This window comes from Stegodyphus dumicola, chromosome 1 (genome assembly GCF_044657685.1).
Source record: "Stegodyphus dumicola isolate Sdum_Otavi_A_Nest chromosome 1, ASM4465768v1".
Lineage (NCBI taxonomy): Eukaryota > Metazoa > Arthropoda > Arachnida > Araneae > Eresidae > Stegodyphus > Stegodyphus dumicola.
In genome coordinates this window covers 153288471-153315887 of record NC_140768.1, presented here as the reverse complement: position 1 = coordinate 153315887, position 27417 = coordinate 153288471, and the positions used below count along the sequence as shown (strand labels likewise).

Genomic DNA, 27417 nt, shown 5'->3' with positions numbered 1-27417 from the left:
CGATGGCGCCATTGCTGAGTAAGCGATGATTATTATGTTTACAATAGTTAAAAATTGGCGGCATAACATTGTCAGTTTCTCGATATTTCTTTCCGTTTGCCGGTTTGTTCTTGCCTTTCGTTAAGTTTCTTTTCAGTAATATGGAAATGTGAAGTGTTTTGCACAAAAAATAAGATTTTTCTATTTTTTCTGTAATTTTTCAAATGTGAACAAAATATGTGTAGTTCGCTGATGATTGTATGAGTGTATCTACCTTTTTTAAAATTCATATTAGTGGTCCGCCAAATATAAAATTATATATGCAGTGGGTACGTGAAGTTCTAAGGGTTGACGACCGCTGCACCAAATACTATGAAATTTAAGTAGCTTCCTGATAGAATATGGATATCATTTCAAGGTTTTTACTAGGATAAAATTGTTGGAAAACATTTTGCTTTACAATACTTTTACCCTCGTGGATAGAGATTTTAAAAAAACATTAACACCGTTTTATGGACCCCGGAAGACTAAAAACATTGAGAAATGTCTGTAGCGTTTCAGTGAGATATGGGTTTTATTTCAAGGATTCGCAGAAGTAAAAATATTGCGACATTTTATGCAAGGATTTCTTCTAACATAACTTCGAGAGCTCCACGAAAGTAAATATATTGAGAAATGTTTATATTACATTTCCCCGAGAAACAAGTACATTTCCCGAGTTCTTTACAATGTATTGATAATCGTCTGCATGGCTTCTCAAGAGCAATGGTCTCAAACTGGCTGCCCGCAGAGGCAATATTATACAGTCCGCGAAGACATTTCAATGATAAATTTGTTGCAAATATGATGCTGTAAAATTTTAAAGATTTTTAGTAAACCGATGTCCGAGTTTATACCATTTTCATTGCCGTTAAAAAGGAGGATGAATAACGCACCAGCAAATTTACAAATCGAGCTAATTAATTCACCATGTAATATAAATCCCAATAAAAGATTTGAAGATGCAGATTTTATTAACTTTTATTGATATTTGTGAAAAAATAAATAAGCTCCGTTACGACTTTTTGCATTAAGATTTGTTCGAGAATCCATTCATATGTGAACAGCGTTTCTTCGTAGTCGAAAATGAATAAGAAAAGTCCACCTTTGAGCATCTGCAATCCGTGAAGAAGATAATATCTAATAATTCCTTTGCAAAGCTACATACAAACTTTATCAGCGTTAACACGCGGTTTAATGTCAAATCTATAGTAAGGATCAAAAAATTATTTACATATAAACACACGTATTTTTATTTATACTTCGAAGAAAAATCTAATAAATAACAGAAAGGGACTAGATTGTTATTATTTATTCCCGAGTTTTGTCCCACCGTCCACTTAGTAAAATTTCTCTGAAAAATTGTTTCATAATTTTTTAAGTTCAAATTAAAATAAGTTATTTAGTGATGATTATACACGTTAGAATTAATATTATTTAATAATTTGCTGTCAATATACTTGAATTGCAAAGTGTTTCCGATAAAAGTATCTTACAGGTACAAAACTTTAAGTTTCAGAGAGAAAATAAATATAAGTTTGAATTTTTTCCTTTTCGATTTTATTATTATTGTTTATACGTGTTTTGGTCAATAATTTATTAAAAAAATTAATTTTATATCCCAAAAGGGCGGCATTAGCCCAGATAGGCTTTAGTCTCGAAAGAGTTGTAACATTTTTCAAATTGTTGCCACCCAGTATTATCGCCCTGTATTACATTAAAAGAAATTACAGAATGAAGAATGTGCGTGAATGTATGTATGTTTCTCGCATCGTGAAAAAACAACGGTACCTAGAGCCCTCCAATTTAAAATAACGTAGTCCTTCACCCAAACATCAGCCATTGGAAGCCCGAACTTGAAATTTGTTTTATTATCTATTTCATTTTTTGTAAACCTTTAATGAATTTTTGATTAGCACACTCAGCGATTTCAAAGCGAGCAGTGGCAACACTGTAAGGAATAAAACATTTTTATCTCCAATGCGCTAGACTATCGGTGGCACACCTTGTGCTCGCCGATAGTTTTGTATGCGCTCGCCAGCTCGATTAGGTAATATGAACAAAAATATTTTAAAAATAACCATTCATTGATATTTCTAATTGTTAAATTATGGTAAGCATTTATAATCATAAGAGATATATTACAAGACTATAAAATAATTGATTGCTGACTGATGATAGCGAACATGGAATCTTATTGCTTCATTCCGATGTCAGATGGCTCAGCAGGAGAAAAGTATTTCAACGATTTGTAGAATTTCTTTCTCCAATAAAGCAGTTTTTGAAAACCGGAAATGAAAGTTATATATAATTGGACGATAATAATTGGTTATCCGATCTGTATTTTCTCACGGATATAACAGCTAAACTAGAAAAAAACCTTTTTCAATTGACTGGGACTGTAACTGCTTTTCAGATAAAGTTAAATTTGTGGATAAATCAGATGGAATAAAACAATTTCACCCATTTTCAGAATTTATCAAGCCATATTAATAACCACGAGACAATTGAAACAGAGAAATACTCGGAAAACCTAAATGCATTAAATTTTGAACTCCACTTCTCTGATTTAAAGTTTAACCAATATTATTATTCATCTCAAACCCATTCGTCGAAATTTATAATTCAGATGTATCACATAAGATTGGAAATATATTTAACAAAAATGTTGAGGGGTAAAGGTTGGGCTCCACTGCGATAGACTGTCTAACTGCAATTCTGAAGATATGGTGTTTTAAAAATATGGTGATTTTACTGTTGAATGGAATTTTATGTGGCGTAAGTTCGAAAATCCTTATATTTAATAAATAAAGTTAACATACAAAACGTTAATAATAAAACGACAAAAAACATTTTTGCTAGCCATCTTACTAAGAAAACTGTACACTGAACAGGTGAAGTGAGAAAAGAACGAAAAAAAAAAAAAAATGTGAAGATGTATGCCAGCATCGGGAATTCTAATTTTCTTTAAATTAAATACAAATTTTGTGATTTTCCTGTTGAATTGTATATGGCGTTAGTATGAAGAAACTATTTCTTAATAATGAAGCTAAAAAGGCAAAACAAATGGGCTAGCAGGAAAAAGCGCAGCACCAAACTAAGTAGACTGCGAGCTCAGCGAGAACTTAAACTAACTTAACAAACCCTTTGGGCGACCGTTAAAATCTGAAAGCTTCCAGATATTTTTAAATTTAATTTTTCTTAAATAATTCTATACCAGGCCAGCAGTTTTCAAGATCATGCATAGGGAACGACTGCCCTAGGGAATGAATATCCCTTCAAGGGTTTCACGACAGCAAAATGATCAAGAAATATTAAATTAATACTGCACATAATTATTTCAGTCGAATCAATACGAAATGACACATTCAGGAGATCTTACCATAGCTCTTTGAGTCCGAGTCCAGGTGCACATCCATTTTGTGCCCTCTCCTGCGAATGTGGACTGTGTGCCAAGTGTCGTCATTCAAGCTCTGGCCCAAGTCAATTACCTGAAGAAAAGAATTCCATTTACTTATGCATAAAAGAATTTACATAGAAGCATTCATTTATGTACATTATTTTTTCTTCTAGAATTTATAGATGTTCAATGAAGTACCATTGGGAACGGGATCTGTGCTGGTTTTAAAATGCGACAATTCCAGCCTTAGTTTTCGTAATCCTTAGTGAAGATATGTTTTCGGGAAGTTTTTAAATTTAAAAATTTAATTATTTTAAAATTACGACGACAATGCAGCATACATACTATCGCAAATAGTTTTGATCTATGTTTTCGAAAAGGGGATTTTAATCACAGAATCTTATAGATTACGTGTTCAAAAATTATGGCACATAGGTAAACATTATTTGCACAAATTAAACATGAAAAATATTTCTAGCCAAATGATTTATTTATGTATTTTTACCTCACTATTATATTATCATTCTAAATGAAGAAATCTGCATGTGAATATTACTAACATGATTTTAAATTACTTGTTTGAAAATGTTTTTGGTATATGAAACAATATTACATTCTAATAAATCCCAAAGGAACATTACTGAATGCAATTATAGGGAAAAAGATAATCTCTAATTGTTCCAATTTAATTTTTAACCGATCCGTCGAGGAAAGTTGGAAAAGATATTTTTTTGGTAGTGAAAAAGTAGTCAATAGTAGTTTGGTAGTTTTTTAGAGTGAAAATAAACTTTTATAGAACGAGTGATGGTGCAAAAAAGTTACATTTCGTAATTTTCATACATTAAAGTTGAAAGTACCGTAGCATAAACATTGGCTTCATTTAGAATAATTTTAGAGCTAGAAATGTTTACAACCGAAATCATTTGCGGGTACATAAGGATTTATATGCATGTACTTATGCTGAATGCGATGACGATGTCTCTAATCAATAATTCTATATATATAAAAAAGAAAGTCTGTGTGTTTGTTGTCTAATAACGCAGTCACTACTATAGCTATTGTCACCAAACTTTCTACAATTTTTCCCTGGGTTCTGGAAAAGGTCGACGTCCACTTTTCCCCCCTCGTTTTTCCGACTGGCAACAATCTCGCAAGCTGGAGATGAAAATCTTCTTTATTTCGAAAGTTGTTGCCACTGCTCGCTTTCAGATCTTCATCGCTTTCGGATCAGATTCAGAGTTTGTTCATAAAAGATTTCGAAGTGTTACCATGAAATAAAAATAGCATTGCCAAACATTAAATACATTATTCCCGATTCCAAAAATTCGTGGGAAGCCATTTCGACTATTTCCATCTTCGTACGACTTTAATCAGCCGAAAGAATAATGAAACTCACAAAAGCGCTCATTTTCGCACTGATTTTTTCGAGTGGCAACAGTCTCGCCCGTTAGAGATAAAAATGCGTTATTTCGAAAAATGTTGCTACTGCTCGCTTTCAAATCGTAGAATTTGTTAAAAAAAAATTGTAAGTTTTACAAAATCTATATATATATATATAAAGAAGAATGTCTGTTTGCTTTTGTTTGTTTGCTTGTTCGAGTTATTGATTTCTGATCAGTTATGATCCATTGAAAAATTTTCTACTTCTTTCCAAGAAGTAAAGGAAGTATTGTAATCGCAAACATTTCGGGTATCATATTTCAACGAAAATATCCATTTTGACCACTGTCGAATCCAATTTAACGATGTTTATGTGTGACATCTGTACGCAAGGATATAATAAAGGACTCTTTCTCCCAAAACGGGTTGCAAAAAGGATTTAAAATGGATTCAGAAGAGATTTTTTTCGTGATGTCTGTACGTACGTACTAATGTATGTATATCGCATAACTCAAAAATGAGTAGCCTCAGAACGTTGAAATTTTGTGTATAGGACTGCTATAACATGTAGATGTGCACCTCCATTTTTCATTGCAATCATTCTCAGTAAAAGTATATAAATAAATATACATATGTACCTACTCTGATTCTCGGTTCGGTTAGCTCAGGTTTTTATTCTTATATGTTTGTGAGTTTTGCATTTTTTGTTTTAAAAATAATTGAATTATATTATTCTTACGTTCCAGTTAAGAATTTTATGCTTTTAGTCAATCTGCATGCAATAGCTGTAGAATTATCAATAATTTAAGTAATGTTTAGATGCAGCTTAGCCTAACTTAGCAGCTATAGTTGTTTATATTTGGACTTTAGCAGAATAGTGAATTAAGTCATTTTCTGCTCCTTTAGTGTATTTTTGCCAAATGAGACCAAAAGTAAACTTTCAGTTTTGTGCACCGGAAAATCTATCTTCTTGCCTGCTAGCCGAGTTGCTTGTTTTTGCGTATAAACTGTAATTTTAATTGTAAAAAATTTTTAATTGTTTTAACTGTATTTGGTGTTTTATATTTTTCTACATTTTTCAATTTTGAATAAAGATACTTTGAGGTTTTATGCATTTTTGCCTTGTCGCGAAGTGAGAGATGAATTATTTGAGTAAGAAATATATCTCTAAATGAAATTCGAGGAAATAAGTTTAAATAAAATGCAGGAAAAATTGTATTTAATTTAATATTCTGTAGAAAGAAGCCATGTGGTGTACACATAAGAATTTTTTCATTGTTACACGAGCGGAAAAAAGATCATTGTTCAAACTTTCAAATAATTTTTAACAAAGTGCGTAAAGCACATTTGGCGTTATTATCGCTTATAACAAACATACCAAATTTCAAAATGCGCCAATATGTAAACTCACGTATATCTTAGGAAATTTTGAATAAAAACCTGTCATTTTTTGCAGGTATGCTTAGAAATACATCTACTTTTAGATGATGGTAAAAATGTTATAGGTTATTATTAAAAACTATATGTTATAGGTTATTCGAAAAATTTATACAAATTATTTGAAAATACAAATTTAAAAATTTAATTATAAAATATGAGTGAATTTCATTTGGAATGAAACCTATATTTTGAAATCTGAAAGGAAAAATGAAATAAGCTTAATAAAAAAAAGAGATATTAAAAAATTCGGCATTTTTTTATATATTCTGTTTTATTTTGACCGTTGCAGCTTCCATAGATGTTTCGAATTTTTCTGATTTTGTTTTATATTATTTATTTACTTTTCTGAGAGGAGTATGGACGGTTTCTTCTTCCTTTTATTTCAACTAGCCGCGCAAAACAGTAATTATTAAAAAGAAAATATATAAAATCATTTCGAAGTCACGATCAATTTCGGGGGCTTGTTCTGATGATGTGGTCAATCAAGAGAGATTAGCTACAACAGCAACAAAAGCGACAGATTTAATTCCAAATTCATCATACAATATACACTTCCCACATATTACCTCTTATGTTACTAGAAAGAAAAGAAGCATGCAGTACTGAACCTTGTTCTTGTTGCCAAGATTTATGACAATCTTCAGTTTGCCTCCTTCTAGTCCAAGCACGAGGAACGTTGATGCTTTCTCTGACGTGGTTGCCAGAAGAAGGCCTCCAGGCCTAGGGGTCCTGAAACGTAACTGAACGTCTTCGGCTTCAGTTTTGGATCCATCTGGGAGCAAATCTATCTTCAGATACTGGCTGCCATCGAAGCTTAAAGTACTGGCGTCTGTACCATGGAAGAGAAAAGACCATCATTTATGTGCATGTTTTATATCCAACAAGAAGAACAAGCAACAAAATGCTATAAACTCCGAGACCATCGGCTAGGTTCCATATTCTGCAAAGCAGGTCGTCTCACTGACCAAAGTTTATGTACTCCTCGAAAAAATACGAGATAGTTGTATATCTTTCGTTCTACTGGGCCGATTGACGAAATTCTAATTGTGTTTTTCTTGTCTCGAAAGCACAACTTAGGATATCTATTAGATTTCTAACATAAGTATCTTGACATAAAATCGGACTTTTCTGAAATGACATTCCTATCTTTTTCCAAATTTCGATTCTAGGACTCAAATTATGCCAAAATGCAAAGTTTTTAAAAAATCGCACGAGTAGTTTTTAAAAAATTAACTCTTGTAATTTTAGCTCTTCAGTGTTAATTGACTTTGATTACATAGGTATTAATCTTTCTTTTTTTGAATATTTGCTTGATTTTTCTTTCACTATTCGAAATTTAGGTTTAGTTCAAATAAAATTCGCGGCAATTTTCTCATTTTATTTTAAAATTTTATTTTTTAGCTATATTTTAAAATTTTTCAAAAAACGTTTTAGTTTTATTTTTAAATTTTTCAAAGAAATATCAACGATAACCTATAAAAGTTTTGCCATCTTCTTAACGTAGATGTATTTCTAGGCCATACCCGCAAAAAATTATAATTTTTTATTCAAAATGTCCGAAGATATTCGGGAATTTATATATTGGTGCGTTCTGAACTTGAGCTAGTTATAATATAAGCGATAATGACACCAAATATGGTTTACACACTTTGTTAAAATTATATGATAGATCGAAAGATGTACCTTTTATTTCTCTCTTGCACAATGAAAGGGAAAGGGAAACTGATTACCATAAATTAAGAACTTCGCCGAGTGAATTATTCTTGGCGCAGATTGAAAAAAAGTGCGCCAAGATAAATTTTCGATTTCCTCGGTAAGTTACCAACAAAATTTACAAAAATTTAATATTTAGGCACAATACGAGTCGTAGAATTGGAATATGAAAAAAAGGGGTAATATAATTTCAGAAGAACATTTGGATTGCTAAAATTTCTTGTACACAACTAGCTAGAACATACAATTGTTCTACGCAAATAGGCTACCGAATTCGGAGTTTCAGCGTAGAAAACATGTACTAACTGGAATAAAAAATGTACAAACTTTAACAAAATGCAAAAGGCTAGTAATGCGTATAGTCGTTACTCACCTTTTGCACAGACGGGACCTGTAAATCCCGTTCTCGTGCAGTCGCAAACAAATCTGTTCCATCCTTCAGAGCAAAGTCCACCGTTCAGACAAGGCTGACTATCACACTGCGATGGCGATGTATGGCAGGAGGGTCGCAAGCTGCCAGAATCCTGCTCTCGAGCTTGTGCTGCTAAGTCGACCGTTTTACCATTGATCACCAGTTGTCGGAGGCAGCCGACGTAGCCGTAATTCAATTTGGCAGTCCATACTTCGCTGGGCACGTTTGGTCCTTGATCCGAAGGAGCAAGACCACCAACAAAGAGAGGACCATCCAAGTCTAATTGACTGGCACTACCTAGAACGAGAATATGACTATGGAATTGAAGTTTCTCTTGTGAGGTTTATGCTTATGTACTTTTGAAACATTTTAACCCGCGAGCACGCGCGCCGAAATTACGAACACGAGAAGGCGCGCTGGGTCATACCCGAAAGCAATTAACACGTTTTAAATTACATTAATAATATAAATATGAGTATAAATGTGGATTAACATGAAGAACCTTAGAATATTTTAAAGAATATAATAAATGAAGTACTTAACATACAATTATTTTGCACATCTCTGCCAGACTGTACACATACGCTCTATAGAAATACAGATATTACATTTCTTGCACAGAAACCGTGTCTTTCTGTCTTTGTTTTAAACGTTTTTCATCTTTTTAGACGGTGGTTCCATGTTGTAATCTCCTGAAATTACTTTTTCTTTTAGTTTGAAAGGAAGCATGATTTCCTGCCGCCGCTGATTTGAGTAATTTTCCACTTTCGAATAACCAATATTTCCTAGAATTTTAAAGATAATGCTTTTAGAACTAGTCCTAACATTCGTTTGGAATTTGTTTCGCTTCCATACCAAGCCATTTTTATCAACATAAATTTCATCATTTCATTGATTTTCTAATTCACTATCTAATTCAGTGTCTGTATCACTGTTTGTTGATGAATTATAATTGCTGTTGTGTTTGTTCTTCATCTGTTAATTCTTCCTCCTCTTCTCTGAACGTTTCATCTTCTGTTGAAATGGTTTCTAGCATATTTCTCAACCTTTTCCATTTCTTTATCATAACTTAGATGCCGCGCCATGCTGACTAACTAAGAAAGTGAGGGTGAAAATCCGAGAGACGCGAGAAGGCGTGCGGGTGTCATACACAAACGGTACATTTCCTAAAAAAGTATTCGAAGAATCACTCCACGGATTTCCCAGCTTCATGAATGTGACCTTGAGTTCAGCTACAAAAGGTTTCGTCCATTTCAAGGAAAGGGATTTTGAGATAAAGGACAAAGAATACGCCCCCGGGTATGAGATACCCGGGGCGAGTGCTCGCGGGTTAAAGGCAACAGGGGAATGGAACATATACTTTCCAATTACGTATTCGTAACATATACGCTTATTTATATATTAGATTGTAAGATACAGTTTAATTTTACAACAGTTATTTTAATTTTAAAGTTTTTTCCTATCAATTCTTGTTCCCACTTACAATTCCCTACCAGAACGAGTTTTTAGAATCGCTTTGAATGCAAATAAGTGAAAGGAAGTATTTAAAGAAGGTTTAACTTGTCAAGACTTCTTCTCCTTCTCATACTTTTTGGAAACATCACTGGAGTCCTGAGTAGGAAGAGGGAGTTCACTCAAAACTATGCTCGTGCGAGTGTACGACAAAACACTCGCACGAAAAATAAGAAATAAACTAACTTAAAATAAATTATAAACTTAGAGCCTTACAAAGATTAGTAACACGAAGATTGGCCTTTTAAACTCTACGTATGTAGTGTGCAGAATGCGGTAAACTACAATACGTTTTCAAGTATCACAGAGAACTACGTTCTGGCCTTGTAGGCAGACAGGAACTGATTGAAAAGCGCGCGCGGGGTAAAGTAGCGAGAAGTCTCTCTCTAACTCTTTCTTTTGGCTAAAAGCTATACTCAAATACTTAACAGTTTGCAAACTCAATTTGCATAACCAAAACTAACCGCGCTTATTTTGCCCTGAAGTGGAAAATAAGAGAGGACAGCAAAGTTTTAAAATAAAGTAAATGTTAGTAAAACTTAAAATCCTTACAAACTTACTTCGTAAGAGAGAGCTAGGAATTCTGAGTAGGGCGTTTTTGCCTTCTGGCAAGTCTTTCTTGAAGCTGTTACGCTCGGCCGTATGTTACGTGTCTTTTCATATTCGCCAGCTAGTTAAGTTAGATACTAGTGTTAGCTTCTAAGTCTCTTAGTTATAATTTAGCTCTTATTTCTTATCCCGAGTGGAGGCTATGTTGTAAGCCCGAGAAAGGGGCCAACCGTTCATTGTATTTTGAGTGAAATAAAGGGTAGGTAACCCATCTCAAGTCCTCATCTTTAATTATTTGAACTCAGCGATAAGTCGCTTAACAGTTCACTAGGTTCCTCCACATTTAACTAGGTCCTCTCCAAAAAGACCAAGGGAACCTACAAGGTACACAGTCAAAACAGGGCACAAGTGGTATAAATAACAAGTAAGTGGACAGAGCACCAGAATATTGCCATTAATGGTGGAACTGTCCCACTACTGTACTGTTTAGGCACACAGCAAGAATTAAATGTAAACTAGAGACAAGTAATTTAAAAACACTCGCGTTTTGTCCCACCGCTGCATTTGTAGAGAAAAATATTCACCTGTCGACAAAACGCCTCAGCCGACCTTCATTTTCACAACTATTGTTCGTCGACATATTTTTCTAATTACAAAAATGTTCTAAATTAAGCAAATATTCCTGTTCCGGCATTTCTAAATTTAAAGCAATCAACTTTATGAAAGTTACGACATTTAATATTTTATATGTTCATTCTGTCCGTATATACTCATATTTAATACAATTTTATGTATAATTTCTTCACGGTTTCAATCTTCCATTCACCTGGGTCTTATATGAATGCCCTTTATAAAAATATGGCTGGTCAATTTAAATTTAAATTATAATTAATACATTTAATTAATAAAATTAAATAGCATACGTGTTTTGCTGCACTTCGTTTGAATTTATTTTCTCGAATTATTCTAATAGAACCGATACCTCAAGGTAAATTGAAAATGACACTAAAAATTGCAAGTTTTAAAATTAAATATCCCGATTAATTTTTGTATTGCGGGAGTAAACTTCTTCTATTTTTATTTTGTTATAACGAGTGTAAAACTTTTCCGAATATAAGTATAGGACTCGGGATATAGCATTAAAAGTTAGATTTCGCTATTTGTGGAAAATTAATTTTCTTTTAATTTGACATTACCAAAACATGAATATTTTCTTCAATTCAAACACTTCTATAACTGGAATACACTGTCTTGCAAAAGTTAAGGAACAGCATGTACTTCAAAACTCACCATTACAAAAACGTCAGTAACGTTTAAATTCACAGTTCATATGCATGGCGCTAATGAAGTTTAAGAAAATGTATGCAAAAAACAATAGCTACGGCTTTTATTTTATAAAAATGGATACTTATATAGGAGTTGGAATAAAAATGCAAAAATTGTAATTTTTGTTCACGAGTGTTGATCTTCAGTTGTTATTATAGTTCCGCGGACAATATCCAGGAGAGTCTATCAATGTCCAGGAGAAGTCGTTTGCCCGATTCCTTGAGGTGGCGGGCGATCGGATGGATGGAAATGGGGATGTTACAAGCTGATGCTGCTAGACATCTCAATGTCTCTCGTAGTGTGGTCCACCAACTATGGAATCAGTTTGAATCCGAGGATTCTCTGTCTAGAAGACAAGTTCCAGGCAGACCTAGAGTTACAACCCCTGTAGCAGATCGTTATATAACTCTTTCGCCCTGAAGGAGAAATAATATTATTGTGGCTCAGCTCATGGCAGATCATTTAGTGGCAACAGAAAAAAACTCTCAGCTACTACAGTGCGCAGACACCTGCACAATACAGGTCTATATGCAAAGCAACCAGTTGTTCGTGTTCTTTTGACGCGAGGACACAGAGGTGCCCGTTTATGTTGAGCAAGAGAACACGTCTCCTGGACCAGTCAACAATGGGCGTCTGTTCTCTTCACAGACGAGTCCAGGTTCACATTGGAGAGTGATTCAGGTCGTCAGCTGATCTGGAGGGAACAACGCACCGGATACGACGAATCCCACATTGTGAAAAGACAAAGTTACAGAAGTGGTGGAATAATGGTTTGGGATGGAATCTCTCTCGGTGGTAACACTGACCTGCATGTGTTCCATGAAGGAACTTTGACTGGTTTGAGATATACAAACGAGATCCTTTATCAATATGGCCTCCCATATGCCGCTGCTATTGGTCCTGGAATTCTTCTGATGGGCGACAATGCGCGACCGCACCCAGCTCGGGTTGTTGAAGAATATCTTGAGGGTCACGGTATGGAGCGGATGGAATGGCCAGCTCAATACCCAGACCTGAATCCTATAAAGCCTCTTTGAGACTACTTTCGGAGACAGGTTTCAGCTTTAAGTCCTGCTCCGAGGTCGTTAGATGAGTTGGAACAAGAATTACTCTGTTTAATCGTTGCTTTCCATTTCACTGACTGACAACTTAATTGACAGTATAGAACGACGCTGCCGCCAATGTATTGCAGTTAGGGGTGGATACATTCCTTATTAGAACCCTTTTTTTTTTTGTAATGTTACCACCCTATTTTTCCTCAAAAAAATGTGATATACTGTTTCTCCAAGACTGGATTCCTTTGCCAAGTGGGCAATTTTTTCTTGTAATTCATGCTTGTGTTGAACTTTAGAAACATTCTATATCGCATTCGTTAAAAAACTGTTTAGCGAACATGTACTGTAAATTTTCTGTTTGTATGTTGCTTCATTCTCAAATTAGACACAAAAAATATGCTGTTCCTTAATTTTTGGAGGGCAGTGTATATGACTACGACCAATCACAGCGAAAATAGAGGCCGGATAAGGATTTTTCAGCCGGCCATGGGGTAGTGGGTGTATGTTTAGTATATATATATATATACTTTCGGTACCACTGATTGCAATCAAAACGCGAGGTGCACAACTAAATGTTATAGCAGTCCCATGTGCTAGATTTGAAAGTTCTACGTCAAATGATTTTTGAGTTATGCACGATTCATACATTTGTAAGTACAGATGTCACGAAAAAATCGAATTTGAATCCATTTTGCGATCTGTTTTGGAATAAAGAGTCCTTTGTTCTTTCTGTATGTACAGAAATTCCGCAAAAAAATGGTTAAAATAGATTTCCGAACGGTCAAAATTAGTATTTCCTTTGAAATCTGATAACCAAAAATTTTCGCAATTACAATACTTCCTCTACTTCGTACAAGGAAGCAAAAATATATGTAACATCATTTGCCATTATATGTAGCAAAATGGATATTTTATATTCAACTTGAACATTCATTTTATTAGTTCATTTCAAAATTTTACCACCAAAAATAATGCGCTATTATCATAGTTTGAGACGCTCTGAAATAATGGATCAATTCTCAAGTGAACATTTTCTAGCATATATGTATATCTGATGATTTTAAAGGAATATTGAGTAATAAAATGTGAAGTAGAAAAGACTATAATGACTTTAAAATATTTATCGTAAAATAAACAGGTGGAATTGGATAAAGTACAATAATTTAAAAAGTTCTTCTCTCTGTAGATATATATAAAATGGTGTTGTACGTGATATGAAACTGATGCAATGTCACGTTTTCTGACGTAAACAAGTTTATTGACTGGCAGGATCTAGATAACTGCAACTATGAAATAACTTAGATAAAAACACTTTAAACTGAAACCTATCAGTTATTTGCAACTATGAACTAATATAGAGGAAAACACTTTAAACTTAAACCTATCATTTATTTGACATTTTGCCATTTTATTTGCTTCAAGCAAACATTCAATAACCTATCGACAAATCTCAAATCGTAAGAAAAGCAATATTAAAGGGCATTTATAAAGATATAAATCCTAAATTATTACTGAAAAATAATATTATTTTCTAACATAGTTTAGAAAATCTGTATTTAGCTTCTACTTAATGTTGAATTTTTAAGAAAAATTATTTATGTTTGGGTTATTTATAGCTGTTATTTTGCCTGTCAGAAATGCTAGCTTTTGTAATGAAGTTTCAAGTCTTTCCTGCTCATTTGGTTCAGTTATTCTATGGGTTTACATAGCATGCCCCGTTATACAAAAGGTCGGTCTCCCATCATGGAAACGATTCTCTGTTTAAATTTTCTCTTTCACATTCTGAGATGAAGATTTGGCAGTTTCAATGTAATCGTCTGCTACTATTTTGTTACATGCTTGTACGAAGTAAAGGAAATCTCGCTTAAATCAAAAACGGTTACAAGTAGTACATTGAAATTTTGCATATGGAACTGCTATAACATGTAGTTGTGTACCTCCCTGTTTCGCTGCAAACGGTCACACGAAACGTATATAAATAAGTATGTATATATTCCCACTCTGTTACCCACCTACGTGAGCTCAGTTTCTTTGTTCTTATATGGTGATAAATTGTGCATTTTTTTTCTTTAAAAGTGATTGAATTACAGCGCTGTCATGTTTCACTTAAGGTTTTTATGCCTTTAGTTAATCTGCATACGATAGTTGCAGAATTATCAAAAATTTAAGTTTAAGTGGCCCTAGACCTAACGAGGCCGCCATTTATTTGCATTTGAAAATTTTAGTAGTTAAATTAAGTCAGCTGGAGCACTAATTTCAGTGTCTTTTTGCCCAGTGGAGTCAAAAACGTTTAATTTTGCGTACGAATAAATTTTGTCCTGACGTAGAAACTCTGAGTTTAATTAAAAATATCGTTTGTTTTTAACAACTTGTAACTGTGTTTGGTATTTCAGGTTTTTCTGCATTTTATATTTTTTAAGAATGATGCTTTGAGAGTTCTTTTTTTGTTTATCGCTAATTGAATTCAGAGAAATAAGTTTAACTGAAATGTTTTTGGTTTTATGTGATTTCAGCAAAGCCTCGAAGGCTATCTAAGGGGAGGTATGCCTTCGTGGAGGACTTTCTAAGTGAAATTGACTCGTATACACGTTACACATGGGGAAAACCACGAAAAAACCCATGCAGCCAGCCCGTTCGCGGGATTCGAACCTCGAACCAAACTATTAGTGTTCAGCGACGTTTCCACTCCGCTGCTGGTGGGCCGTTTAAATGAAATGCAGCAGAAATGGTACAATTTAACAGGCCATACAAGGAAGTTATGTGGTGTCCACATTAGCTATTTTTAACTAATTTCAAGTTTGTTTTGCACGAAGCAATTATCCGTCGCAAATGGTTATTCATTGAATTACCTAAATTTAAGTCCTATGAATAACCGGTAACGATATAGAGAAAAAAGAATAAAGAAGAAAAATCGCTTGAATTGAGAAATGCTTGCGATCTACGAAGATCTGGCGAGAAACAAATCCGTATGCTATGATTATTATTTTTGAATTTATAAAAAACACCATTTCGTGGAAGAAAAAGAAAAGGACGGGAAGGGGGAGAGAAAGAAACGCAAATATCTGTGAAAATCGATGTAAATGTTTCTCTGCATACCATCACTTATTCTGGGAGATAAAAAAAAAATGTTTCTTCCATTTTTCCATCAGAAATTCAGAATTAAATATTTCGTTTCTCGTTGTTTCCCGACAAAGCACTTCTTTTCTTACAAATGCAAACGGAAAATCCGAAATCTGCTTATTTTAATCGTATTTCAAAAACATCCAAAGTGGGAGTTTATCAAATTCAGTTTTCAGTTCATTCAAGCTAAGAGCAGCGCTAAGTGCGTGAATTTAATGCATAATCAAATCTTTGTTTTTTAAAGTATTTTGGGTATTTTTTAAAATTTTCTTTGCTCTGATTTCAGAAAACTGGAGAACAAAGTTCGTAAATCCTTTCTAATCCCCTCCGGCTCATTGTCTGAAATTAATAAAAGCCATCATTTGCTCCTCCGAAACAGAAAATGAATTTTTTTTAGTTACTCCGGCTACGTTTGAACAAGACCAGACTTTGATTACGTAGCTTAGAATCTGTGAAATTGACAAGATTTTCATGCTGAATCGCGGCAATCTTTAATTAGCGAGATCTTCAGCTTTATCCTTAACTAAAGAGGGCTTAATTAAGATTATTCTTAGAGAGCTTTGATGTCCTGGCGCCTACGTTGGCTTTGTAGTAATCCTAACTTCGATTTCTTCTTTTACTGTTTTTTTTTAACGTAGGATTATATTTCTTCATAATGGTATGATGGGAAAACAAAAATTTCCGTGCCCAGAATTGAACGTTAACTTTTGGTTCCACTGTGCAAAAAGACATTAAAGTTAGTGCACCAATTAACTTAATTCACTATTCTCCTAATATTTCGAATGTAAAACAAATGGCGGCCTTCTTAGACCTATCGCCACTTAAACCTTGATAATTCTACAATTATTGCGTGCAAATTAACTAAAAAAACCGTAACTGGACAGTTCGAACAACATAATTCAATTACTTTTAAAGCACAAAATGCACAATTTACCAACAAATAAGAATAAAAAAATTCATGTCACAGAGCCGAGTAACGGAATGGGAATATATATATGAGGGAGGGGGTTCGTGGGGTGATTGAAAGGAATGAGGGAGGTGCGCAGATAGATGTCAAAACAGTCCCATACACAAAATTTCAACGTTCTACGTCTACTGGTATTGGAAAAAAAGATTCCTTTATTCTGTTCTTACGTAGAGCTGTCATGTGAAAATTTTGTTTAAATGGATTAGAAAGCGGTGAAAATGGATATTTTCTTTGATATATGATAAACAAAATTTTTCGCGATTACAATACTTCCTTTGCTTCGTATGGGGAAGTAAAAATATAAGATATTTTCGATACTGTATGGCATTTTTCTAACATTACATTTGCGAACATAATACCGATTCAGTACAGAGAAAAAAGTATTGGCCTTATGGTATTTTTCATTTGTTACTTTTATGGATATTTTATGAATTCTAACAAAACTTGTAACTTCAAAGGCGAGAGAAGGAAAAAAAAAAACAAATAACGTGCAGTTCTTAACATATGCGTATAAAATGAACAAAACAGTATAGAAAGTTTTAAAAAGATCAGCGAAAGCAAACAATTCTTACTCAGTTTGCTATTTTTAAATTGGCGAAGTTCATGAATTTTTTATCTTTTTTAGAATATATTTTCCGAAGTTCATTCATAATTTATTTGCTTTTATTTTCATCTTTACAGTTTTCTCAACAGAAATATTTACGAATAAATGAATGGGAAAAAAGAATTTCTTCCTTTATTTGCATTTAATTTTTTATACGCGTAAAAAACGTATTTCAGTAAAGGTGCTAAAAAATTCACACAGGAAGGATATCTGAATATTTAAATCGTAGGAAGATTTTAACGGATGTCTCCGATTTCAGACGATGAGTTAAAAAATATTGCATTTTACGAAAGTGTTTTTTTTTTTTTTTTTTTTTTTTTGTTCCTCGATGAAAACTATAAAAATACATTGAAATATAACTAATACTTTCGTACAAAGAAAATTAAAAATATAAATTAATTCGATGTTTCTTAACAAAATACATTATTATTAACGAAATAATATATTTGAAACTAAGTAATTTTAGCTCATGGCATTTTAAATCAAACTTATTTAATATTACATTCAGAATTAAAACTAATATTCATGTATCTGTGGGTACATTTATTTTCAATGTTGACATTTTACAAATGAGGTTATTTTGTTATATAGTGTAGGCTTTCACTTCAGAACTCAGAAATATTACTTAATAAAGTTAAATGAAACCTGATACCAATAAATATAACAAGAGTAAATTTCCGTAGGTATTTAAATCATTTTTGATTGTACAGTTTTTATCATGAATTGTTGAAATATTCAACATTGTTTTTACTTAGTCATTTTTTTATTTGTTGATTTTAGCATGGTAATTTTGGGGTTTCTTTTACATTCAATCGAATTTTTCGCCATGATTTTGCATTTAATGCTTATTTCTTATATAAAACTGGAAATCCTTCAATTCTCAGCCCAGAAACCTTTCAATTACTAAAAACGTTCCACTAGAACACAAGTAGATATACATTTCAAGAACAGATACGGACAAATACGTTATTGACGGGTCTTGGAGAAAAGTTATTTCTTTCAACATGCTGATATTTTACGGTTTTCCGCACACTAGGCGACATTTTGGAGGATTCGGAAAAACAGGTTTTTGAGGCACGATGATTGACTTTTCCCGAAGCTTCCAGACTCTCATCTGTTCTATATAGAAGCTGTCCGTATACATTTTAGACGATTTTCGTTGGATTAACAGAAATATTTTATTTAAAATTTTTGTGTTTTAAATGCTGTCTTTGGTGACCCTTATTTTTCGCTATCTTTCTACATCGTAATTTTTAAGACAATAAAGCTATGTGGAGTTGACCTTAACAGTTTTCCCAAATCTCTTCATTTTTAATTTCCTGTTGTATGAAAAACAATCAGCAATCATAAATCCCTTTGAAGAACTTTAGATTATTTCAACCATATTTTAAGAGTGTTTCTGATCTTTTGATGGTAATAAATGGATCTCTTTTTATTGCAGTCATTTAAATGCACCCGAGAGTCATCTATCGCGACAACATTTTTGCAATTTTATCCCGGTAAATGCTTCTCATATAGAATTCTGCAGCGCGTTCTGCGTTCGGTTATAAATCGTGGAGAAAGCCGACTACATTATGCTTTTTTCCCTTTTTTACTTCCTTGTACGAAGTAAAAAGGAAGTATTGTAAACGCAAAAAGTTTCAGGCAGTATATTTCAACGAAAATATCCATTTTGACCGCTATCGAATGCAATTTAACGATGTTTTTGCGTGATATCTGTACGTAAGGACAGAATAAAAGACTCGTTTCCTCCAAAAAAATTATAAAACTGCTTTAAAAATAATTCTGAAGAGAATTTTTCGTGGCGTCTGTACGAACGTATCTCGTATAACTCAAAACCGAGTAGCATCAGAACGTTGAAATTTTGTATATAGGACTGCTATAACATGTAGATGTGCACCTCGTATTTTGGTTGCAATCGGCCGCACCAAACGTATATAAATATATTTATATATATATCCACTCTGTTACCCGGCTCAGTAATCTCAGTTTCTTTACTCTTATATGTTTGTAAATTGTACATTTTTTGCTTTAAAAATGATTGAATAATGTTGCTTTTATCTTCCGGTTAAGGTTTTTATGCCTTTAGTAAATCTGCATGCAATATTTTTAGAATTATCAAAAATTTTAAAGTTGTTTAAGTGCCGCTAAGCCTTTTTCTATGGCGGCCATTGATTGTTTACATTTGAAGCAGCAGAATAGTGGATTTGTTGCCAATCTAAAGAAACTTAGTTTCGCAACAACAAAGATAACGCCTTCATTTATTATTGCCAATTAAATCATGCTTAATCCTTTATGGAATTTTTTCCAGGAAATAAGTTTTTAAAATTTACTTTGTAATTTTTAATATAGATATTTTGAGTTTTTATTTATGTTTGCCTTCTCGCGAAGTGAGAACTAAATTAATTGAATGAGAAATACTCAATCGTCTGTGAAAAACTGTTTCTTTTTTGTTTTATTTGCTTAATTTCTTTTATACATCATTCTAGCTTTATTATAGTATTTGAATAGAACATGTGGAAACAATTAGATAATTCTCTTCTTTCAATGATATAAACTTTGTGCATTATGAGTTATAATATGAACAAAATATAATACTGTTAAATGAATCTAGCGCCAGAGTGTCGCTATAGTAAACAAATACTAGAGTGAATTTTAAAGAATGAATTTATTCTATTGTGATTTATGCGCTGTTGGCGATGTAGATTTAATTCAATCTAATAAGTTTAAATGGAATGCAAGAAAAAATGCTTATAATTTAATATTCCGTACAAGGAAGTCATGTGGTGTACACATCAGATTTTTTAAGATTCAAATCAGCAATTTTTGCTTTGTTAACAGCTGACACTGAGAATTTTAATGTTTCTACAACTTTCCTTTGATTTGGTTTATTTCTTTTTAACATTAAATATCTTATCTTTGCAACATCCAAACTCTCTGCATATCTGGACTTGCGATTGGTAAACGTTAGTGGTTACTCATTTTTACTGTTCCGATGTGTATTTATATTGCTGCCCAATTATTACCCTCCATGCGCTTATAAAGCCTGTTTTTCTGCTGGATCGGCCTACACACACGTCTACGCGTACGTATTTGCCATACAAGATTTGCCTTTTGATCGAGAAGCAGTGGTGTTTCTTTCAGTTCAGTTCTTTTCATGTAATTCGATAAAATATGCAAATTTAATTTATTTCACCAGTGTAGTAAGCTGCCAACAAAGAGCAGCTTCATTATCTCTGACTAAGTAGAATTGGTATCCGACGTTAGCAGCTATATTGTGCACCCGAATTTTGAATTGAGAAATTTATATTTCATATTTTTTAAAACTTAAATGAAATTTTATAAACAAAATGAACCTATTTGAAAGCGATCGGTAGCAATATTGTTCGGAATGGGAACCCTCAAGATATACTGTTTTTGAATATTTTGTAATTTTGCCATTCATTTGAAGTTTATGTCACGTAAGTGCGAAGAATGTGATGTCTAATTAAATAAACGTAACACACAGAACGTAAAAAGACAAAGAAAAAGGGCGTCTTAGGGGAAAAACTGAACACTGAAATGATGAACTGAGAAAAGACCGAAAAAAAAAAGAGAGAGAGAGAGAGAGAGAGAAAGATGTATGCCAACACTGAACGCTGCATGGGGAATTTTAAGTGTATACTACTGTGTGCTTTTAAAATTTTTGTAACTTTGCTGTTGAATTGTTTAAGATGTTAAATGCGAAGAAAATGATTCATAAGCTAAAGAGACAAAAAAGAAATGGGTGAGTAGAAGTGATTAGTAGGAAATAGGTTAGTAGGAATGAATATAACAGCAGGCTAGTAGACTGCGAGTCAACGGAAGCGTAAAACACGTTAACAGACCTTCCTGGGCGATCTTTAAAATTTGAAACCTTTCAGAATTTTTAAAAAAAAATTTAAATTACAGTTTTCACTATAACTTCTCATTTTTATTTTCTGACTAGAATGCAAGTTGAGATCGATAGTATTAACTGATAGTTTTGGGGTTTTGAGACATACCATGTTTCTGACTTCGCGTACACGTTACGTGTTCGTTTCCTAATAGCTCTGGTAGTTGTAATTATTCGGCTTTGCATTCTATCGCTACCAACACTTTGGTTCTGCGCGCCGGTAGCGTTACTGATTCAGCTTCCAGTAATATATAACTGTGTAGTCTTTGACTACTCATCCACGTTTAACTTAAATTTGACTGTTCTGTTTAGTTGCTTCCCAACGAGCTATGGCTGATATTATAGCACAAGACAGTGCGTTTGTATTCTAAATTCTGTTTAAATAAAAAGGTGATTTCCACGACTTCAGATATAGCGATCAGATATAGTGTGCTTCAGATATAGCGATAAGTCGCTCTTCGTCGGTTAGGCATTTTGGACTTATTAAGATGATTACCAGATACAATAAAACCTTACAGGCTAACAACAAAAAGGAGGAATGCGAGTGGTAGTCAACAGCAGCTACCTGATTTTCTTCAGCCACATTAGCACTGAGCGTAGAAATGAAGGAAATGGGAATTTTTATTTAAAAAAAAAAAAAAAAAGAAAAGAAAAAAAAAAAAAAAAAGCCTGTCTCCAAATTTGTAATACAGCTTCCAATAAATAGTGTCACAAAGGGAAAGATTATGTTTATATATGTTATTTATGTTTTCAAAGGGGGTTGTACTCGTTTTATCCCTTCTGGCCTTACGGGCTTAAAGCTATTGCTCTTGAAAAGATCTCAAAATAAGGTGGAGTGGTTGCAGTCCTCACCTATCACTGGCACCCTTTGCATTTGGCAAGGGCTCGTGAACGGCGCTTTCGTGACTAGCAAGCAGTCACATCAAGTAAGTCCCTCTCTATTCCGTTTTCAACTCCTGCACTCAGTGACACGAACGTCAGGCTTCCTTGGAATACATCCTGGATTGCTTAGGTTTCTCAAGAAAAAGGACATATTTCCCAGCCCCTTTATTGTTCTCGACTTTCTTACGGTGAAGGGCTCTTTTGATCTTCTCTGACTTCGTCAGACGTTTGGAGAATAAGCAACAACAACATATTTTCGAAATTACAAAATTAGACAACCAAAGAAATGTATAAAGAAAATAAGAAAACGCGTGCACATTCATAACCATGAATATACAATGTAATTATAGTAATACAATAATTAAAATATGATACTTCTTGGCTGCTGTTACTGCTTTTGATACTGTTTGGCTAGTATGGACATTATAAATGATTAAAAGTTTACTTACCAACATCAGCATATTATTTTAAAGATAATATTCTGCTCAATTATCAGATAATAGTGATTAGAAAAAGGTAATCTTCGAGTTATACGGAATGCCGAGTAATCGGAAGTCGAATTTGCGGAATTGTTTTCGTCAAAAACATACGGCATGGCTTCTTCTGATACCAGCTGTATTAATGAAGTCACAAAATATTAGATCTATGCACGAGTACCTTCTTTCTACCGGCTAAAGTTATCTGAAGACTTCTGGCGCATAAAAAGAACGCACGTTTTTTGTGAATAGTAGTTAATAGGGAAAAAACATTCTTGCCTGGGGTAGTGAAATCGTATGCCGCTTCGTCCACTGCTATCCTGCCCGTCTTCCCAGTTCGACGAAGGGTGACGGTGTGCCACTGACCGTCATCACACCTTTTCCCTGAGGCCTTTACCTTAGCTATCCCAGATCCGAGACCCAGGACTAAATAGACGTGTCCATCCAGAAGCTCTAAGGCAAACACATCGCCCGGTCCACCGTTGTACATGAGTAGACCCGTCGCCTCATTGGTACGGAAGCGGAAAGCAATGGTCCCCGTTTTGCTTCCTTCCCATGTGGGCAACGCCTATAAAAGGAATGAAAAATTGACAAGATTAGTAAATTCATAATATATCCATATTCTTCTCTGAAAAGTTTTAGATTTCAAAAGTTTTCCAAAAGGGACTGCTAAGGTGCACTCACTTCTCCTAACCCATTTATGTTGCTGTGGTGATAGCTTTCTTATTAAGTATAATTTTCTGCGCACTTAGCCAAATAAATTCCATTCAGTAGCGAAATAACAAAATATTTAAAAACGGCATATGTTTGGGATTTCCGGATAGAGCGTTATAACTTGTCTTACATGTTTTTATATTCGCTACATGGCATCTTTAAAAGCTAGCCGTTGGCGCGGTCAGCTGCCTATAATACTTCTCAGAGAAAAGAAAAACTATATAATGATTTTAATGAGTCTAGCTAGTGTAATTTCATAAAACTAATGAATATTTCTAGTTAGACATCTCATGGCTTTCGTACACGTATATTTAAATCAATCCCATTAAAATGTATATTAAGAACTGTGTTTATTGTTTAAATCGCTTAGTTTCTAACTCAGTAACATATAAGGTATTTCTTCCGCCTTCTTAGCATACCTCCGTAGTGTAGTGGTCAGCACGCTAGGCGCGTATTCCGGAGGTCCGTGATTCGATTCCCGGTAAAGGCGTTGCTCATTTTTCACATCTCCTGTTTTCAAAAAATACCTATGTCTCTACAGTGGCGCCCGAACTAAAAGGGTCGTAGATCATGATTCTTCACACCTAGGATTTGCCGACTGGGTTCCCTAAAAACCCAAGTCGCTCTTTAAAAGGGGAAGTATATAAGGATACTCCCCCTTTGTTTGTCTCTACAAACATTCTATATTAAATTTCAAAGTATCCTAGGTTTTACTCAAGGGCAACACGAAGACAAGTGAAAGATAAAGGTATTTTATTTCCGGCAGCGGCAACAAACTGCTATCATTCAGCGGAATTTGTTAATTAAAATTGAAAGATAAATATCTTGTATTTTTTCGAATAGCAACAGTCTGGCGGGCTGGAGAAGAAAGTGTTATATTTAAAACAGTTTTCAAATCGTTGATATCGTTCATTAAAAATTCATTAAAGTTTTAGAAAATATTGAAATAAATAAGAAAAGAAATTCTAAACTCAAAATTCGGGCTTCCAGGTGCACATGTTCGAGTGAAAGACAATGTTACTCCAAATTGGATGGCTCTAGGTAACGTCCTTTTTTCACAATGCGAGAAATATATATACATATACATGTATATAGATTCTGAATTACTTAATTTCTTTAAGCATAATACACAGCGATAATATTTGGTAGGTAGGTAGGTAGGTGACGGAAGACGGGGACGCCTGGTGGCTACCAGAGATTAAACAGGCATGTGTCCCTCGCCTTCCACTATCTAATGGCAACAATTCCCTGTGGCCTCAAGAGTCCACACCGGGAGCTTATTTTGGTAGCACCATTTTAAAAGTGATACGCCGTTTCCAGCCATTTAGAGTAATAGTCCAATTTGGGCTAAAAAGCCGGAAAAGAATTAAGGGCGGTCTGGATTAGCCAAAGATTTGCAAAATCTGCAATTGTAAAAGAAAATTTCAATGATCAATAATGCATAATTTATATTCAAAAGTATGAAAAATGATTTCCCCCAAATCAATATTATAATATTATAATAGATGATGCCAAATCGTCAGAAAGCGCTAGGAACAGTTGTTTCGCATTAAAGGAGTCATTAAGTATGCTACTTTGAAAACTACGGCAATAAGGATTTCGGCATTTGGTTTGTTTAATTATGGCAAAGCACTCGAGAGCTATCTCTCTAAGAAGAGGAAGGCCTTCGTGGGGAATTTTCGAAGGGAAACTGGCTGGTATACATCTTGCACATGGGGAAAAACAAGAAAACGCCCATGCAGCCAGCCCGTTTCCCGACTTCGAAACCTGAACCGAACTATCAGTGTTTAGCAACTTTACTGCTCGGCGCTACTAGGCCATCGGCAATGAGTTATGGTAAGGTTAAATCTTATGAAAAGTTTTGTTTTCTTTTATTCATTTTGAGCAGCTTCTGCAAGGGATTTTTTGTCCTCAAGTGCCAATAAAAGTACGTTTTGAGGCCCGAGTGCAAGAGCATATTGTTACGTTTTTTGCTTCTGACACCAGTTGTTTCGTTATTTTCTTCCTTCACGTTCGTACGGGGTTCGTAAGGATTTGGAGTGAATAATGACAATATTGCTTAATGAAGTATCGAAACACTCTTTATTGGCCAGTATTGTCAGGACAGCTCCGAAACACGTTTTACAGTCGTCGATGGACTACTATAGACACGCTGACACGATCAGCGACACAGCCTTCACACTGTCAAGCAATAACGGTGGAGATAGCTTCACAGCAAAGCACCAGAGTACAGCTTCCGACTCTGCTCGGTCGTTCTCGGAACTCCAAGTACTCTCGAGACTCTCCACGCTACAACTCGCGATGCAGTCGATGACACACGGAGCACGGTTCCCGACTCTTTGGTTCAGTCGTTCCCGGAGCTCAACACGCTTTCTCGACGATACACTACCCGCAACACACTAAAAGACTCCTTCGGTGAACTCGACGATCCACTCGGCACTCGCTGCCTGGCTGCCAACTCGATCGACTCCGCAGGGATTGACTCGCCAGACGAGACACCAACTCGATACTGACTAACTCTATGCGAGGCACACACTCTCGCCCTCTCGACGAGGCACACTAACTGACTGCGGACCAGCAGGGTTTATATAGCTTTCGGCTTGTGTTCGAGAACATTCTGGGCTAAACCGGTAAGAATTTGTTCCCAAGGGTTCTCCATCCGTCCATGGCATATCACCAATCGCCAAACGGGCGATTTATCTCCAAATGTGGCAACCCTGTATTCCCTTGCCATTTTATGGCAACCCTAAAACTGCTTTGCGGGAAAGCCATCTCACCCCGCCTTGACATTTCGTAACAATATTTTTTAGACGACTTTCATGGTATTTACAAGAATATTTCACCTAAACCTTTTGTATTTTAAATGTTTCATTTCATAACCCTTATTCTTCACTATCTTTCTACACCGTAATTTTAAAGATAATAAAATATTCTTTAGTATCACAAGAGATATATTACCCCATTCCTCTCGAACAGCTTTCCAAAATCTAGGGAGAGCTGTAGGTGGACGTTTGGACAATTCGTTTTTTAAACGTCCAAAACTACAAATATCCGTGGATGATACATCAGGAGATTTACACTGGTTATCATAAATTAAGGAAAAATCACAAAAATAGCCATAACTCCCTCAAAAATAAACCAAATCGTGTAAAATTTGAATATGTTGCCAAGTCAGAGTAGCTGAGTTAAATTGCGATATGCAAATTAGTGGCGCTGCTTTCGGAATACGTCATGTGGGAGGAGCATAAAAGTACATGTTTGAGAGCAAGCCCACATATTTCACTGTGACAGTGACATCAGAAATCTGAGATAGCCAATTCGTAACAATGACCTCCAGGCATCATTTGCCTGCAGAACTGCGATGGAAAGCCATTGGGAGACTAGAGGCAGGACAAAATCAAACAGAAGTGGCCAGATGGCTAAATGTGAGTCCTTCTGTGGTTCATAGACCTTTGGAGCAATTTCAAACCACAGATTCGGCATCTAGGAGGTTCAGCTAAGGACGGCCAACTGCTACGACGAGCGCCGATGACAGATATTTGACATTACGTGCACGCAGGAATAGAACCGCTACTCCGACTCTTCTTAGATCCCCCCTTGCTGCAACCACAGGAAGGTTCGTGTAAACGTCAACTGCGCGTAGAAGGCTTCACGAGATGGTCTGTATGAGAGACAACCAGCCATTTGTGTGCCGCTCACGTCACGCCATAAGAGAGATCGTTTTCAGTGGGCACGACAACATGTCCACTGGACGCCTGATCAATGGAGGGCAGTTCTCTTTACGGATGAGTCCACGTTTAGTCTAGATAGCGATGGTAGGCGTTATTTTATATGGAGAGAACCTAGAACCTGTTATCATTCGTTAAACATCCGTGAAAGAGATACATACGGAAGAGGCAGTGTCCGTGTTTGGGGTGGCATCTCTCTGGGTGGACG

At 34.8% G+C, this 27417-nt stretch overlaps 1 protein-coding gene across 1 annotated transcript in view; it reads right to left on the bottom strand.

The window, feature by feature from the left end:
* The window catches only part of LOC118201240 (neurexin 1-like), a 567570-nt gene that overhangs the window by 49395 nt on the left and 490758 nt on the right, over positions 1 to 27417 (bottom strand). The window contains exons 9-12 of the mRNA XM_085822212.1: positions 23047 to 23335; positions 8325 to 8660; positions 6847 to 7067; positions 3401 to 3509 (exon numbers count right to left, since the gene is read on the bottom strand). Coding sequence (XP_085678338.1) covers positions 3401 to 3509; positions 6847 to 7067; positions 8325 to 8660; positions 23047 to 23335 — 955 coding nt within the window. The remainder of the gene's footprint in view (positions 1 to 3400; positions 3510 to 6846; positions 7068 to 8324; positions 8661 to 23046; positions 23336 to 27417) is intronic.